The sequence below is a fragment of the Siniperca chuatsi genome, linkage group LG23 (assembly GCF_020085105.1).
Source record: "Siniperca chuatsi isolate FFG_IHB_CAS linkage group LG23, ASM2008510v1, whole genome shotgun sequence".
Lineage (NCBI taxonomy): Eukaryota > Metazoa > Chordata > Actinopteri > Centrarchiformes > Sinipercidae > Siniperca > Siniperca chuatsi.
This window is the reverse complement of record NC_058064.1, coordinates 9,875,001-9,894,144: the sequence shown is the minus strand read 5'-3', so window position 1 is coordinate 9,894,144 and position 19,144 is coordinate 9,875,001. Positions and strand designations below refer to the sequence as shown.

General features: G+C 40.6%; 1 protein-coding gene across 1 annotated transcript in view; it reads left to right on the top strand.

Annotated features, from left to right (window-relative positions):
- The window catches only part of exoc4 (exocyst complex component 4), a 114,722-nt gene that overhangs the window by 55,900 nt on the left and 39,678 nt on the right, over positions 1-19,144 (top strand). The window contains exons 12-13 of the mRNA XM_044185814.1: positions 14,222-14,324; positions 15,179-15,295. Coding sequence (XP_044041749.1) covers positions 14,222-14,324; positions 15,179-15,295 — 220 coding nt within the window. The remainder of the gene's footprint in view (positions 1-14,221; positions 14,325-15,178; positions 15,296-19,144) is intronic.

The window sequence follows — 19,144 nt, the reverse complement described above, 5'->3', positions numbered from 1 at the left end:
TGTGGAGAGACTTTGGCTACTTAAAGCTCCGTTTGGACACACAGTAGATAAATTAGTCCCAAACTGTGCTAGACTAACGTTACTTAAAGTCGGACACAGAACGGATAGGTTGTAGACTGTTAACAAAGCTGTAGGACCTGTGCCAACTAAGACGGGAAATTCCACAAACTAAGTTAATCACCTGAAGCATCAGTCATCATCATCAATCTAATAATGCAAGTGCTTGCACTCTCACCAGTAATTAGAAACCATCCCCAGGAGCAAGTAGAGAGGCTCACACCCCCACAACAAACCGTAACATTACCATGTGTTTCCTTCCTGTAGTGGTCCTTATTTAGACTCTGAGGCCACCCTGCATTTCTCACATCAATTGCGAACAATTCCTGACACAGCAATTCCTATCTGATCCTAAACAGCAGGCTGCCACTTTCATCGTAGACTGTGACCTGCACTGATGCTCACAAAATTAAATGTAGTCCAATCCAATTTCTGTGAAATTCAGTCCAGATAGTAGCCTACAATCTATCCTTTTATTAGTTAATTGTGTAATTATTGGCTACTTTAATAAATAATGAAGACCATTTTGTACTGTCATTACAATACTCATATCAATTATAGTTCATTGTCTTGTTAATTCATTTAAACTCTCCTCCTTTCTTCTCCTCCCCATCCCCTCCTCCCCTCACCTCCCTTTGGTCATCCTGATACCTGAAATATTTACCCATATGGCCATGAACATGAAAACACACAACCCACACATCGCCCCCACACACCTGTCACTTTTTAAAGTGAAACACACAAAGGTAAAGGTCAGTGGCAGATCAAGGTTTTCTCTCTCCCCTTAGAGCCCTCTCAAGTGGACACACACACTCACGCAGAGACCACGGCATGACACTACAACAAGCAGGCTTGGACAGGCTATAAAAGGATCAATGAATAATTTAACCCCTAACATCATATTTCCCCTAGCAGTAATGTAAACGGAAAAGCTTGGATGTGCACGTGATTTGTGTGTCTGTTTGTGTGTGTGCAGATACTTGTGCGGTGTGTATCCACCTTCATTTTGTTCATGCCCTATATGCTGAGAGGGGGCTATTTCAGCAGTGTAATGTGATGTGTGGGAGTATTATCAGAGCTGTAGGTATGACAGACACAGAGCCCTAGAGCTGACTTCCTGGAATTGCATTTTGCTGGCCGTCTCCAATATGAGACCTGTCACCTCGCTCCCTCCAGGCCATGCAAACCGTGATTGAGGCATTTCTGTGAGGTGTCACTATCAAGGGGGCATGCTTGTGAGGGTTTTTGTGTTTCTGTCTATCTGCTTGTGTGTGATGGGTAATAGGCTGGTTTTCATGCCGATGAAGGGTTTTACACCATTTCAATCACTCTGCCCTCCTACTCTCTCTCTCTTTCATTCCCTCCCTCTTCAATCCTCTTACTGCCACTTTTTGTCTTCTCTCCTTCCTTCATTTTATCCTTTTTTTCTGTCACTGCTTCCTTCCACCTTCACTTTGTCCTCACTAGAGCCCAAATGATATGAGATTTTGAGACCGATACCGATTTTAGAGGGGAAACATTCACAGATTACTGATATTGTGCACTGATTTTGCACCGATATGACTATGCAAAGATACTCAGAAGGCTGCTTTCTTAAACAAATAACTTTATTAAAGAATATTTAAGTTAAATATTCTTATAACATGTAACAAGGAACACTGAGAAAATAAAGAATGAATAAAAAGTACTGTATGTTCAGTATCAGTCAATTATTGACCCTTTGAATAAATAATAAATCAAATAAAATAAATAGCTAAACAAACATCAGTACTGTTCAGTATCAGTCAATTGCTGAAGTAGTACTACTACAAAATGTATATAGTTACAGTCCACCACTGCTCTCTACTAAACCACATATTCTCTACTCTATCAAGCTATAAGATTCATGCTACAGCTTTGTTCCGATTCTGAACCATTATTTCAAAGGAATGACCTCCAGTCAGAAATGCTTTTTTCTTGCTAATCAAAACATGTCATCTTTAGCAATATTTCGCTGTAAATGTAACGGTCACAAACATTAACACATGGTTCGCTGCTGCCGAGCGCCTCTGCTATAAATGTTCAGGGGAAATGTTCAACGTATCTGGTGAAAAAACAGGCTCCTGACATTATTTATTTACTTTCCAGCATTGCATCTCACCAACAACTATGCCAGTTATGTCAACACTCAACAGACTCAAACCACCACCGCACCGTCGTCTGCTGAGCTGCAGAATGATGAAGAGATGTTCTGATACTTACCTTTCAGTCTGCTACTGACTGACAAGGTATAGCTGGCTAGCTACATCACTAACACAACAAACAGTTGTGATATGCAGGAGTGACGTGACGGTTGTCAGGGACAGGGTTATATTAGAGTTATATTGAAAGGGTAAAATGATCAGTTCATTCTTTATTAACTTTCCACCAATGTATTTCACAAACTAGTTAACAACTTACCGTGAACACACCGCTCTGACGCCACTATGGCCGCTCAGCTGTGCACACGGCACTCTACTACATGTGCTGCGCAGTGCTGAGCGTGTTGTAGTGAGAGCGACGGCCCACATTTCCCAGCATGCACTGCCTAGTGCTGTAAGCAGTTTGTTAAGTTAGCTGCCTTATGTTCCAAAATGCAAATGTTACTTTTTGTTAGTGTTAGTGTAATGTGTCTGTTCAGAACATGGTGGTTTATGTTGTGCTGGTTTATAGTATTTACTATTAGTGAGGTTACACCAGCTGTATTTTACTGGTATGATATGAGTTCTTCTTTCTCATTTTATATTGTTTGTCACTGTAGTGACATCGTACTCTGCTGGATAAACTTTGTGGTGACACCAATATAATAACACAAGCTTTTCTTTCTGCCTAATATGCTGAAAATAGATATCGAGTTATATCGGATAGCATTTAGGCCAATACCAATATATCTGCGATAGGCCAATACTGATAAATTGGCGGGGCAGTAGTCCCCACTCCTCCCTTCCTTTCATCCTTTTCTTACATCTCTCCTTTCCAGAAATCCTCACCTCCTGTGCCCCCCTCCTCCCCTCTCCCTGTCAACACTGTCATAGCTTGGGGAGCTCTTCAGTGTATTACAGACCTCTCACCACTAGTTCTCTTTATGGCACTTTCTCTTTTTAAATTCAATCAGGCTTCAATGGAGTCCCCAGAACCATTTCAATTTACTACCTGGACGCCACAGGATGGAAAGTCCTACGCTAACATAAAGGTCTAAATGGAATGGAAGGCTAAGAGAGAGGGAAGAGAGATGGAGGAAAGGTTTGGCAAGGAGAGAAGGGGGTTTTGAAACGGTGCCACTGAGAGATAACAGCAATGTGGTAAAAATAGAGAGAGGCAGGGGAATGAGGGTGAGAGAGAAAGATGAGGGAGAGGGAAGAGTCTGAAGCATTACGGGGGATAAGAGACCAGAGATGACAACAGGGGAGAGAAAAAAAAGAGTCAAATGAAGGGTGGGAGATAGAGAGGAGGAGATAAGGGCATACAGTAAGGGGAAGAAGTGATAAATATAAAGTGTTTTTTTTAATCAGAGGAGAATGTGATGTGAAACGGCTCATCTACTGTAGCAACCTGTTTGGAGGAATGCATCAACCTTTAGACGTCTATGATACTATGCACTGTTAGGATACTATGCTGGTGTGTGTTGGCTGGGAGGTATGAAGAAAATACGGTATATAACACACACATACCTGAATGGGAATGTAAGATGAAACTAGTTTTTGTTCTTAGAGCAAAATTGTTTTTTATAAATATATATAACTCAGCAGAATGACATTCGTTCACCTGTGGCCATTGTATCTTTGAGAAAATATTAAAACCATTCCCATTTCCACACAACAATCCTTTTGACCTCAACTTGCCTGCTTTCTTCAGGGCAACTTTCCATTCACTCTGCCCTTTGGGCCAAAATAGACTCCTCATGTCCATCTTTGCTGCCAGCCCTTTGTGTGTTGTGTGCAGGTTAAGTGTTTTTCACAGTAGTTTTCAGGCGAATAGAAAAGTGCCTTCGCACTTAGCTCTCCCAGGGATAGTTGCCATTTCAGTCTTGCTGAGTCATTCACTGAACCATGAATGTCCTTCGGTGGCTCAAAAAGACTATCATCACCATCAACTCTGATTAGAAAAGAACATAATGTGTGTGTGGGTGCATCAGTGTTTATGAAGGGGAGAAAAGATGGACCTAACACTCATTTAATCATTTTGGCTCCCGTGCTTTATCTGTTGCTCTCATACCACTTCTCTAATTCACTACTTACAAAGTTAGACATGTGTGATGACTTTTCCAAAGGCAGAAAATACAAACCAAGGCGTCACTGGCCTAGAAAAACTTGTAATGTTGTATGAGCTTAGCACTGGTATATGTATTTCTTTCTGTTTTCCTTTCTCTCTGGCTCTGTGTTAAGGCAGCTAAATCACAGTGTACTGTAGATAGTACCTTTTAATTAGGTCCAAAGCCTCCCTCTCCTTCTTCACACAACTGAGAAGTGACTCACACATTAGGCATAAACTGTAAGTTTCTCACAGAGAGTCACCTTGATACATTACTGGGTGCCCAGACTTAAAGAGAAATTGTACATTAAGGTTTTTAATGCAGTTTTTGGGATTGTTTTAGGGCCCAAACCGGAGTTCGATCTTTATGCCACCTCATTTGTGTGGACTTAGCAATGGTTTCTTTAGGCTAACCTCTCTCAGACTAGAATAAACTGCCAAAGTAAAGGCACAATATGGTAAGTCTTGGATACTGTTTGGATTAGAATAGAAGTCACTTTATGTTTTAAGAAGTGTTTCTTCAAATTTTTCTATCAGCTTTGCTTTTTACTTCCTGGCTTACTTTAATAAAGCAGTCCCCATTCCCCCGTTTCTGTAAATGTCACCTGTGGGAGGCCACTTAATGCTCGGCTTATTAATCAGACTTGTTTTATAAAGAGGAGATGAACACTTAAATACTTAAGCATTGAGCAGAGTACAATCAGACCAGATACAGTGTTTGTCTGCACCTGCCTATCTGACTAGAGAATAGTGTGTGTGTGTGTGTGTGTGTGTGTGTGTGTGTGTGTTTGTGCGTCTGAACTAAGCAATTGGTGCTTGTTATTAGGAAAATAAGCGTTTGAAGAGGCCATACACCCCAATACATGCACACCATGGGACCAGCCATGAACAGTGCCATCACCTGTCTGTATTGATTGACATTGTACAGTGTGAACAAAAGCAGTAATTTAGGCCCGATAGCCTGCCATTGTGACATTGAGGCATCTTTTCCACTCTGTGGTCTTAATGGCTTATGGGAGAGAGTTGAAACTCCCACAGCTCTACTCCATTCACAGGATAGTAAAAGAAGAAAACACAAAAATTGCAACAGTTATGTGCCATTAAAAGTGAATGGGAAATGTGCTCTATGTTCCACAGGGGAGGTTTACACAAAGATTTATTTTAAATGGCAATTACAAGCCTTTATACAACTTTAGATGCTTCGGGTTTTAAAATATTGCGACCATTAGTAGTTGGGCGGCACTTTCTTTTTGCACTATTAATGATGAACAGCAGATGGATCTAAAAGTCTAAACTTAACAGCATATAATATTAAGACAAATTAGGACTTCATACTAAGCAGCATATAATTGTCTCCAACATTTGAAGCTGCTATTCCTTTGTGTCATAATAACTGATTTTCACCACTCATTACAGACTCATTAGTAGAGATGTGAGTCTGTCTTTATTTAAAAAAAAATCTTAGTATTTACCATTCAGTTGACAGCGGAGACAGGCCATTATATAAAATTCATACTTCAGTGAAAAACCTTCAGAAATAAAATAAAAAATCTGGTCCACTGAAAATGTGAAAGCTGTTGTGAATGGGAATGAACCAGCAGCGGACAGGTTTGTACCCCTGCTGCTATGATTTTCTTGCCTTAGGCAACGTGCCAGGGAATGTGTGTGTCTTTGAAACCAAGTTTTAGTGGAGCAGGGGATTTTTGCAGTGCTGGATATACCCATAACACACAACTGTGAATCTAATAATTAAAACATGGGGAGTAGACCATAATTCACCGGCATGCTATTATCATCGAGCAGACCAACAAAACTGGAATTTACTCTAATAATAATGCATTGCTTCAGCATTTACAGATCTGACTATATGAGTGTTTCTTTACAATACTTCTGGACTTAAGTTGACTCGAATACTCTAAGGTGGAATTCCTGCAAGAAACACCAAACTAGTGATGGCGAAAGGCTTTATGTGGCAGTTTAAGATCAAATAATAGATGCAACATCTGTCTTTGCACATCTGTACTTCGTATCTGTACTGTATTAACTGAATATACCTTGACTACATTCATTACTCTTAGAGAAAAGACTAATGAGAGAGATAGTCTTGGGTAGAATTAGAGAGAGATAAATAGATGGAGGGTGGAGAGCACGCTGTAGGAAGATGGAGGAGTAGGCCAGTAGCAGCGGTAAGGTGGTGATTTGTCTTTGAGGCTCTGTGGTGTTGGTGTTGGCAGCGTCAGCTAAACAAGGCCATCTCATTTCCTGTTGTCTGCAGGAAGCAGCTGTCTGCTACCGTTACTGCTGCTGCTGCTACTCAGAGCCCCGGGTCATCAATCTCCCCCATTTTAATTGGTCTGCACCACACTGCGACAGGCCAGCACACACACACACACACACACACACACACACACACTGACAGAAATAGGTGCAGACACATAAGTGTGCATGCAAGCAATACATGTGTGGATGCACACTCACAAACACACAGAATGAACATCTGTAGCAAATATACAGCTATACACCTGCCTTGCTTACCTTTGTGTTACAGGCAGATAACCACTAATGAACATCACAGCATTATCCTTCATTACCCCTGGTTTTGCACTGTAGCATTTCTGCTGATAATACATACTCTCTTTCTTTATCAACCTACAGTATATGTTCACTAAATGCTACTAAGTCCCTATAGTAAAGATGCATACGGCTTGTTAGCTTACTTGATGGGTACAGCCTTCTTGATATCAATGTAACCAGTCTTCCTGTCTGATTTTATGAATTCTGTCTGGCAGATGCTTAGTAATGACAATACTGTCAGTGTACTATATAAGATAAAGAAGAGACACAGTATTTAAATCTTAATACAGCTGGTTAATAAAGGTAAAAATCTACCCTAAAAATATTTTACATCTTATTTATATAATATTGTACATTTCAATTTCAATTCTTGTGTCTATGTCATACTCAGAACAGCTGAGGTACAAATTGTATTTTTGATGTCAAACATAGAACATTTCTGTGGCTGCTTCAAAGACATTTAGTACTAAAACACTCCTAGGACACAATGATTTTTCTGGGATATGGGATTATCAAATTTACATCTGTAAGTCTTACATCCATATACAACTCTGGTTGTAATTTGGATGTAATAGGCCTTTTTCACAGCAGACATTTTGACTTTGTCACAGTAGGAAAAGCACAGGTGTGTTTAATAACATTAACAATGGCTCCATTCTATTCAAGTGTCCCAGTAAGCCATGACAGTTCATGTGACAGTGAGCCAGCATGCACAATGCCAGGACCCTGAAACAGAAGCAGCTAAATGGAATTCAATCATCATTAATTTTATTGTTTACATCTGTGATTTTTCTACTGTGACATGTCAAAATGTCTTCTGTGAAAAAGGTTTATTTACAACCACAAATTCCATGAACCAATTCTGCTGGTCGATAATTCATTCATTCATCAACTACAAAAAACGTCAATGTGATGAAATCATCTATAGAATAAGTCTCAGTCCTCTTTATGTATATACTTTTTACCTAGGGAAGACAGCTACTGTATGTATGTATGTAGATATTTACCCAATGTTTCAAAACCATTGAAGTAGCCAAACACAAATCCCCCCCCCCCAATAAGTGGAGACCAAGGAGACCCAGGTGTCCCTAAGGAGAATCCATATAGTCCACTAAAACATTTAATTTAATAGTTTGCTGAGATTTCATTTCAAGACAGAGTCTTGTGAAGTTACAGGGGGATGGGCCTCTGTTTTATATCCTATTAGCCTCGCTCTCCCAAGGAAAGGTCCTGATTATGAAGCCCATTCATACCTGCTGCTGTAAGCATGTGGACTCACACACACACACTCACATAATTTACATAATGTATCTTTGCACCCACCCCCACCCCCCATCGCACCCCTCTCTTTCTGTCTTTTGTCCTCTTTAAGCAGCCCCGCACACACACACACACACTCTCACACATGTGCATACACACCGAAAGCCTTCAGAGTATGTGATGCAGCATTAGGGGCAAGGCCAGGGTATAAACAGCAGGGAGTCTGGCAGAGGCGTGGGCAGTGTGTGGGAAGACCATATGCATTTCACCAGGCACTGATGAAAACACACGCTGGTACACTTAATCACACACAGTATTGTCACATAAAAAACCTTATATATTCACCCATCTCTTTCTTTGTTTCTTTGTCTTTCTTACTCACTTACTTACACACACCCATACAGCAAATCCTGTACAGGTTTCAGATGGTACACACCAACTGGAATCTTAATTCTTCCTCAAAACCATTTGTGATTTAAAAAAAAAAAAAAAAAAAAAAAAAAGAGAGAGACTTCAGTCAACTGGTCTTGCAGCCTGAGCTGGTGGAAAAAGCTGACACAGTGCCATCCAGTGGTGGTGGTGGTAATTGCTGGATGTTTTGAAATGTTTAACTAAAAAGTATATGTATATTTTTTTTAAGCAATACATCTTGTGGATAAAACGGTGCTCTGGATCAAGCCAGTAGCTATACAGAATGTGATTTTTCCTCATCCATCTTTTCAATGTTCTTATTCTTTAATGCAGTGCCACAGCTATGTGCTTTGAAACCTCTTGAGTAGGTCTTTATATTCTCAGGCGTGACTTCATTAATTTAACACTGCTGTAGAAATAAGTAAGTAGTGTACATTGGGGTGTGTAATATTCCCAGAGAATCAATATTGAATGTGCAATTGGATCACAATTAAAAGCTGCCATTAGCATTTATTGTCTGATCCATTGGAATGAAAGCTAATGTTGGTTGTGCCATAAAACCCATAAAGTGTCACCATCCATTAAAATCCTTTTATGACTTTGAAATCTTCTTGAAGTGACTGGGTGCTGCAAAGAAGAATAATTGCATATAGATAAGTGTTTTCAAGTGTCACTGGATGTTGTGTATTGCTGTGTTGACATGTGGCTGTACATTTTTAGTCAGTCTATGAGTGTGTGTGTGTGTGTGCGTTAGTGTGACAAAAACAGACTGATTACTTTGTGCCGCGGACACAGGTACGCACACACATGCAGTCACTCTCTCCCTCTCTCTCAGTTGGCAGAGGTTCAGCGTGTCCTGTCCTCGGTGTGTGACAGGTCTTTACAGAACAAGCCTTCCTGCCTGGGCGGTGAAATCAGAATTTACCATAGCTGATAGGTTCGTGCCTGGAGGGAATTCTGGGAGATTTAAAAATGCTGACTCTCTAATCGATCTTAGCACACTCTTATTCTGCTGTCTTTCTTAAATCTTTGTCTTTATCCCATTTCTCTTTCGGCATCATTACGCCGCTGCTGCAGATAGAGATGGATGATGGGATCCCAACCCTTTCCATTTAAAGAAGCATTTGTTACCTTAGGTTTAGTTTCTAGGGGGAAATGAATTCAGAGCTGCTGCTATTAAACATTTTTGTCACTGTCTGTTCTCATTTGTTTTAGCTATCTTAAAAAAATCAAACCATGGCTTTTTCTGAATAATCAGAGATCCATTAGGATGCAATGAGTTCACTCATTAGCCAAATCCCTGTTGGTATAAATACATTATGCCATCCAGGAATTTTATTTCTTGACATACATACACATAGGGCATGGCATCTACAATTATCCAGCTCCAGACCTTAGGCCCTGACATCTGTTTCCTAATGACAGATAATTACATGCTGTCAAGTGCAATCACTGGTAGTTGCTGCTAAGAAACTGGGTTTGGAGTGCGACTGGTGCAGCCATGTTGGTTCCAGAGGAGACATCACACCCTGAGGGGAGCACAGGGAGGGTATGACAAACTCCCTCTGAGTTTGATAATATCAGTCTGGGTGTGTATGTGTTTTTATGAGTGTGCATATGCATGTCTTTGGGAGTGTGTGTGATGAATTCTTGGCACCTGTGAGATGAGTAGTGAGTGGATGGACATGTCAAGGTGAAGCCATTCTGTAGTCTCCTAGATGGACAAATTGAATCATTCTGCGTTTTGTGTCCGCCTGGTCAATGCACTTGTCGTGCCTCTGGTCAAGAAATAACAATCTTCTGAGATCAATATCTAAAACCTAACCTTAGTAACAAGAGGAATGGCACTCAGTCATTTTTTGAGGATGTTTTCATAAATTTGATTGTACCTTTTAATACTTCAGTTGTAAAAGAGGTAGTTTCTCAATCCAAAAGGTGGAAAACCTAGAAGGATTTACTGTATTAAATGTAAGGTGTCAACTACTGATTATTTTTGTTTGCTAGCGGACCTTGACAAAAGCTCCATATTGTCAAGCTCTGCTTTAGTGTCAATAAGAAAATAGTTTGATTATTAGCATGTTAATTATGTATATATTGATAATATGATCAGCAGCAGTCATTATTGTAGTCAATAAATCAATTAGCACCAGCACCACAAACTTACTCTTGGTCTTCTTGTCTTTTTTAATGATCTAATTCTAATTCCCCAACTATTACAACCTTTGCTGCATGCCAGTCTGTGTAAATGCCTGCTACAGTATTTTTAGGTCAGTTGGAAATAGTGTGTGTGTGTGTGAGGGAAGATAAGCAGATTATTTAAGGTTATTAAGATTTCACACACAGGGGCGAGTCCACACTGTGTAGTTGCTGCTGTGTCTCTGCAGCGCTTCCACTGCGACTCCTTAGCGACTTGGCTGACACCTCTGCTGCGTACAGCTGCCATATGGTTGACTGGTGTGTTTTGTTGTCACCTGGCAATGAAACTGACATTGTTAATGTCACATCGGGTCCAATTATAACAGCCTCATAAGCTGAAGCGGACACAATTACTGAATCCTAGTGGTTTTGAAAGCATTTGAATGAGTAATCTTTTTTCAAGTAAATGAAGGCTATTTAAGGAAGCATGCATGGCATTTTTTTGATTTGTCTACTGTAGCGTAATCGTGCTACCGAGAGTTCGTCTTGGCCCTGAGATACCACGCTGACACCAGGGTTGCAGTGTATGTTCTTTATTTTTTGGTTCTTCTTGCTTTCTTTTCTGTCTCTTCTTCTGTCCGCTCTCCAACCGCCTCTCTTCCTCCTCCTTGTCCAGCATGCTACTGTATTTTAAGGAGAGAATAATTAGTTCACTGGGTTCAGCTGTGCCAATTATCTCTCCTTGATGCTGCTCACCTGAGGAACTCCCCCACCTCTCCCTCTGCAGCTTAAAGCTAACCATACCCACCTCCACATCTACCATTAAATTGGCTTTTCTGTAGTATGTTATGCCTGTAAAGTGAGTAAGGCCTTTACCTATACATCTGTACAGGCACATTTATTCCAGTAACAATAACAGGGCTTGAAGGATGTTACCTGCTTTTACAAAACAATGTTACGTTTCCCTTTAAAACGTGTCCGAAATGTGCTTTGACTATTTAATATAGGGAAACTTTTTCCACCGCCAAAGAGGGAACTCCAGCCAAGTTGAGAAGCCAGGGCTTTTTCTAATGTATTGTGCAGTAGCTCATGATAACTGGTGAAATGATGTCAATTTAGACCAATGTAAAGTCAAGCTCAGTTGTAGCCTTGAGACATCAAACGAGGCTAGCTGTCATTCTTCGGTGAGAGGTCGGGCTGTCTCACCATGTTTTTGTGTAGGAGGTTCGGCTCTGAGTATGAGTTTCTGCAAATGGCCTTGTACAGCCTGTAAAAGATAGCGGTTTTGGCGGTTTGTGATTCATTTGAAGTTGAGACAAGTTGATGGCTTTTGAATTGGTGTGTGTGTGTGTTGTTTGGTGTCATTTTTTTCATCACCGCCATCATCTTCACCAGAAGCTGTTATTCTCTATGCAGTATGTCACCCCATCAGCGAGGTAGACGTTTGGAAGAAGTGGTTGTAATGATAATGAGCTGCAAGAGATTTTCTTTCAGGATCCATTTAGAAATCTTTAAGCTCTGCTGTGCTTTGCTCCATGTTATTAATCATTTTAACCAGCCTCACAACTCTATATTCTAAATGATTTCTCTGAATCCTCTCACAGAACATTCTGTGTAATGCATGTTGTCTTGATCACTAAACTTCTACTCTAAAGATGTAAATTTGGTGACATGTGCTCTTGGGGTTTGCATTGTTGGCCCCAACAGTGCTTTTAGCCCAGTTACCTTGGCTAAACTTCCTTGCAACACCCATGGGCTCAGTATCCTCATGAAGGGGCCTGCGGCTCGGCTCCAGATGGCTGCCTGGATAGACAAAGCCGTTTTACTGCCTCGTCCCTGCTACATTACTCAAACGTTATCACCCCTGCCTACAAAAATCCATCTGTGTTCACATGCTAACTTGAAGATCCATCATGTTGACACTTGTATTGAAACAATGACAATAATGACAGCACGAGATGGATCTCAGAACAACACGATGCACGTTTAAACCGGCAACTTTTGTCCTAAGATCGATTCTTGGAAATGAAGTTGTCAGCAGAAATTGTAATTTTTTTTTTGTAAAAGAGGAGCGTTTACATTGTGCTGTCTACATATTTATACAGAGACGCTGTATATCTGGCCCCCATGGTTTTGCAAGCTTGACGGTTTTAATGAGGCCACAGAAGAGTTTCTCCTACTTAACTTTCTGTTGTGGTAGAGTTTCAGAGGGAATCAATGAAGGATTTGGAATAGGTTTAGGTTCCTTGCTCACTCTCTCTCGCTCACTCTGACACACAAGGATGCATGTACCAATGTGAGCACACACACACACGCACACGCACTTGCCTCAGCTCTTCCTGACTAATTGGGTACAGATGCAGAGTAGTGTGATCTTACAGCTTGTGCTCCTTGTGTGTTTTTATGTGTCCGTGTGCATGCACATGCTTGTATGTGTATGTACATGCAACCGTAACTAATCAATCATCCACCTCCACTGATGTATAGTTCCTGCATAGACTGTGTGTCCTGGTTGTCTGCAATGCTGCAGCCTCCTGGTTCTGACTCCCACTGCACATTAGCACAGACACTGTTTCCAGGCAATGAAGTCTTCCTCCTGCTTTTTACAAATGGCTTTGTCCATCCACATCACCATCTAGAGTCATCTTTGTAGCTTCACTCTTGAATTATTGTCAGTTTCTGTCTTCAGTTTTTCATGATTTTCTCACATAAAACATTTGTCTTTTTCTGTGTGCTCTCTCTCTCTGTCTCTCTCTTCTATAAGTTTAGGGCATATATATTACAGGTCTTGTAGGTCAAAGAATTCTTTCGTGAGGAATTTGATTTATTTGTACATTTATATGTGCTGAGCGCTTGAGAAGGCACTCGCTCTTGCATGGTTTGCCCTGTGGTGTGTGTGAGACGAGGCCAGTGACCAATGATTCTCTGACAAACGAGGTGTGTATGTGCCTCTACCAACCCATACATTACTGTCTGACCCTATCTGACCAACCAGACACTTTTTTTCTGGGAGAATTCAGAGAGCATGCATACTGAATCCCTGATCGTTTTGTATCATTAATGCTGTAAATAGCGTTGGTATTTGCAGTTATTTTGCCATAGAGAATTGTTAATTTTCACTTTCCTTTACAGAGAAGTTTTGCTGTACTACTTTTGCTACTGTTGCACACACTCACATCTGGGAGTTGCCTAGTATAACTAAACTCTTGCGCTAATGGCACCGAGCAGCTCCACTAGAGCACTTTTGGGTTAACTACCTTGCTCAAAGGCACCTTGAGACTCATACAAGGCTTTCCAAAATGAGTTCCCACAGCAGATCTTACCTTCCCAGTTGATGTTGGACCCATTGATGCAAGGTTACTGTGTTGCTGGTCACAAGCCTGTGTCTCATTGCTCCTGTGATAACATTTCAGAAACATTTTGATGGTGAATTAGCCTCCATTCACAGGTGGTGTTGTGATGTTGGCGTATCCTAGCTTTTCTAATGTTTGTTTGTCTCCACTGTGCTGCCCAGGTTCATTCAGGAGATAGAGACGAACATGGGGCCAGGGCAGGCCAAGCAGTGCCAGCTCCGAGCCTTCCTCACTTACTACATCAGTGACCTCTTCCTCAACCAGGTTAGGGAAATGACAAATTGATGCATTTTATACTGTCTGACAGAGTGGCATACCAGCACTCAAAGCAATACTTCAGTGGAACATTTGAGCTTTCCCAGAAAATAAATGTTTCCATAATAAAACCCTCAGCAATGGGACATTGGTAACATTAAATAGCAGACTGGCACTCACTTTATATTAAAATATATTTTTTGTAGTCTGTTATTGAAAGTCACCATCTGTTCTTGTTTCTTAATAGGTGGAACCTTTCGTACTATATTAGATATCAAACAATTCCACTGACACAATTGTGGGGCTCGTAGTCCTGAACGTCCATTGGCCTAAATGTTGTACTGTACACCTTCAGGATTTCTCAAAACTGATAGAAGTAAAGAACGCAATGGCATAGTGCTGGGGACCATTATACTTAATCTTTTCAACATTACCTCATTCATTACCTGTTCTATTTTCATTTCTAAGCTGAGGGTTCTCCATAGGTGGCCACCTAAATGGCCAGAAGATAGATTGCTTCCTGTGTGTTGGTGCATATATACATAAAAAGAGAGAAGATTTCTGTATGACATAAAACACCTTTGCATCTTTTCATGTGTTGTTTGTTTGTGTTTTAAAGCTGCTTTAGTCAGATAAATGTAAACTTACATGCATACATAATTTTAATTCTGCTTTTTCTGTCTATATTGATGGGAACATTATCTTCACCTTTGGGAAATGTCAAATCAAAACTAAACAAAAGACAAAAAATAACAAAATACAGGCTGATTTCTGAACACGAAAATTTCGTTTTTTTCATTACTCTAGCATTATTCCTTTTAATCTGACCCATATAATGGTAACCTTTGTCACTGAACCATTAGGTGCGAACAGAGATCAACAAGGAAATTGAGGCAGTGAGCAAGACAGCTGACCCCTTGAAGATCCTTGCCAGCGCTGATACCATGAAGGTTCTGGGCGTCCAGAGACCCCTGCTGCAGGTGAGGAGCATCGGACATGCAGTATACGTTCTCAAAACATATACTTACATGGGGGGAATGAATTCTAAACATCTGTAGAGCATAAGGCAGTTTAATACAACACCACAAATTATGGCCTCAAAAATTATCATAGAGTTAAATCAAGAGACTGCGCAATGAAAAGTGGACACTAAAAGATTCACATCATATTACTTTTGGATTGGACATAGATTGTACAGGTATTAATGACACTGTGTCCTCTGCTTATGTAGGACAAAACCTGCTTTCACAAGTTTTGCAATCAGTTGATGGCCTTTATTTGAATACAACAGGTCAAACTGTGAACTCTGGATGTAAATAGCCTTTTGGTGACACAAGGTCACACACATGCATGCACACTGTATGTGTGTAGCATATCCACATGTGAGCAGTTGGAGGAAAAAAAACACTACCTGTTTGTTTGAAACTGTTTCCCCTTTGTACCTCTGTTCATCGGAGGAGGGCTCTCTTGAGTACACTCCCCTTGCAGTTCTCTGTGATCTCAGTTGGTTCAGGGGCAGGCAGACACACACACACTTCCACACACACACTTTTACCCTCTCTGTTTCGCTCTCAGATCATTATGTCTACCCTGCCACCTATCTCACAGGATCATAATTGCGGCTGAAATAGTGCTTGATCTTGAGTTTGTAGCTGTTGCTAACTGATGGTACACACACACACACACGCACACACACATGCACGCACACACGCACACAAACTCTTGTATCTACCATTCTCTCTTTCCCAGGGCCATTTTCTACAGAAAGCAAGTCTGTGATTATGATGACTGACCTACCCAGAGACTGTGACTGTGTCACTGCATGACCACACTAGCAGACATGAAATATATAGCTTTGCTTTGCTTGTGCTTATTTTAGAGATGTCTTTCTATGCGGTGAAAGTTGTGTATATGTCTACGTGAGAGTCATTATTTCCCTTGAAAATGGTCAGTTTACTCAAATCACATTAAAACATTTCCCCACTTAAGTTTAGTGGAATTTTGCAATGCAGATTTTGGTTTTTGTGTGCTGATGTTTAGAGCTATCCACCTCTGTGCTGCCACCCCAATACAACAGAGGTGAATGGAATTTAATTTGTGCTGCTTAAAATTAAACTTGAAAAATGTGTCCAAAGAAACAGTCCAAATAATAACTGTTGAAATTAGCTGTGAACTAGAAACTTAACCAAAAAATTACTGATTTTGACTGCCTCATTGACTGCACCACATTTAACCACAGGCTCATCTTGATGATTTTGGCAGCCTTTCTTATTCAAAACAGGCTCATGGCAGGTTGAAGATTACAGCAGTGCCAAAGTCAAGATCCAGACAGTTGGCAAGATTGTTCAATGTCTCAGCTGTCAGACATTCTAGACATTTGGAGTATGGCTCTCTTTGTCTACTATATTGTAAGAATGTATGTTTCTCATGCACACATATTTTTTTAAAACGTCTGTCTGTCTTTCTGTGTGTGTGTGTGTGTGTGTGTGTTTTCGTCCATGCAGTTGTAAAGGAAGACAGTATCCCAGAGCGGTAGCTTGTTTGTGCTGTGGGTGTTTGTGTAGCAGACCTTGGATATATGTTTGTCTGTGTGTGTGTGTGTGTGTGTGTGTGTGTGTGTGTGTGTGTGTGTGTGTGTGTGTGTGTTGTTTGTTTCTGTCAGAGCCTTCCTGTCTGTGTGCCTGGTTCTCACACAGGGAGGGAACAGCGGTGGCAGATCATTACAGAGAGAGAGACTGTGGGCGTTTGGAGTTCAGCAGGGTTTGTTTACGGCTCAGGCCCCTCCTTAACGAGGAGTGCAGCATCTTGCTAATTATGCTGCTGTGGCTAATGAGCCTTTCAGCTGATAGTGGGGAGTGCAATAAAACACTCCTTTTGTTTGGGCTTTTTGCCTTTTTTAATTGGGCTAAATAAAAGAGCCTTCCACTCTTCTTCTCCTGCCATTCATATTTTAGGGTCAGGATGGCATTTGTGTGTGTTTTCGGTACTTTTTCATGTGTGTATTTGTATCCATGTGAGTCTGTTTTGCTACCTGTGTGTGGTTGTGTTTTTGGTCTCCAATTTGAGAGCCTTCCCACTGTTTTCTTTGATGGCCTTCATCCTCAGTGTCACTGTTATGACAGACTGCTCTCTTCCTCAGTGTGTAGTTTTTATTCATTTAATTGTCACAAGAGCTTTTGATAAAGGGTTTTGACACCTTTTTATCCAGAAAGTATAAACTAAAGTAGGTTTGCTCAAAGCACTTTGTGTCAGGAGCTTCTGGCTGGCCAGTTGGTGAATCTACCAACTCTGTGACTGCCATGGATAATTAAAGATTATAGTGACAGTACTATATAATGGTTGCTAGAGTTTCCAATAATGGAGCAGATGTGGTGGTGAGTGTCTTTATGCATTTGTGTCTGTTTGTCTACATATCTATCCAGGAGTTTGAGTGTGAGCATGTTTGTGTGCACACAGTTACTGTATGTGCTCCCTTTAAGTGCCATGATACTTTCTGTGCCAGGTGTTATCAGAGAGAGACACACACTGCTGGCATCAGAGCCAACATGGTTGACAAGAGGGAGAGAGCTCAATATTGCTACACCACATTAAACACTCTCTCATACACCTTGGCTGGAGCCGCATATGGGACACCGTAGGGGAGCACATTTCATAGACGCATCTGCTCTCTGCAACTACTGAAGCACACATTAATGTGTGCAATAGTTCGATTTGGAGAAAGACATTAACGTTTAGCATGTGTGGTTTTGTATGTTCTTGAATAGAGCTGAGAAATTCAGAGCCAAGCAGAAATGTCATAGCGCACATGCATATGCCAGTGCACACAGATACTCATGGACACACAGTAAACCTTCACTGTCTCCCTGCTTTTACATATACCTATACATCTACATGAAATATATATTATTTTCTGACCCTCTACTATATGAAATGGGGTAGGTTTATCTCTGGTATATTTTTGCTACCCCCTTGCAGGATGAAGAGAATATTTATGGGTGCATTTCCATAGCATTAACTTTTGGAGTGGACCCATATTATTAAATACATTTATTTTATATGACTTCTTTGACCCTTTGTCAGTGATATGTATATGTATGTATATGTGTATTTCACCAGTCGAAATGGACAAAGGAGTCAAGGTGAATATCACGCATTAGGTTTGCTTAAACAGCCCATAATAGGCAATACACATGCAGTCTGGGCTTAGGTTAATAAGTAATATTGATATGGGCAATGATTTGTCTATCACAAGGCACCAGCGGTGTCTAATACTGCATTTATATATCATGTACATATATTACATAATAATGATATGATTATGAGCCTGACACTGGATATATATTGTCCACTTGGAGCATGAGATAAGGGCTGATTGGGACAGTATATAGTTCAGTGGGAAAGGTTAACGTCCATTCATGTGTCTGTGTGATAGCGTAGCCTGTCTCCTCTAGTCTGTAGAGGAGTAGTAGTGTTAAAGAAAAGGAGGAAGGCAACCAAGCCTTCTTAACAGTTTTTCTGTTTTCCCCTTTTTGATATCTGGCTTTCTTTCTTGCTTGCTTGATATCTTTGTTGCTCTCTACCTTTCATCTATTGTGACCATAGTTATCCCATTTTATTCTTGTTTTTCTTTCCTGTTTTTTTTTTATAGACTAGAGACTCAAACAGTATACTAACACACAAACATACACACTGTTAGCTCTAGCAGTGTGATGCTATCTGTCCAGCTTTGGTGTTGCCACTGATTGATTCATTTAATTAGAGTTAGATCAAGGGAAAACGGTAGAGGGGGGAGAGAGAGATGGGGAATAGAATAGAAGAAGAAAGTCACT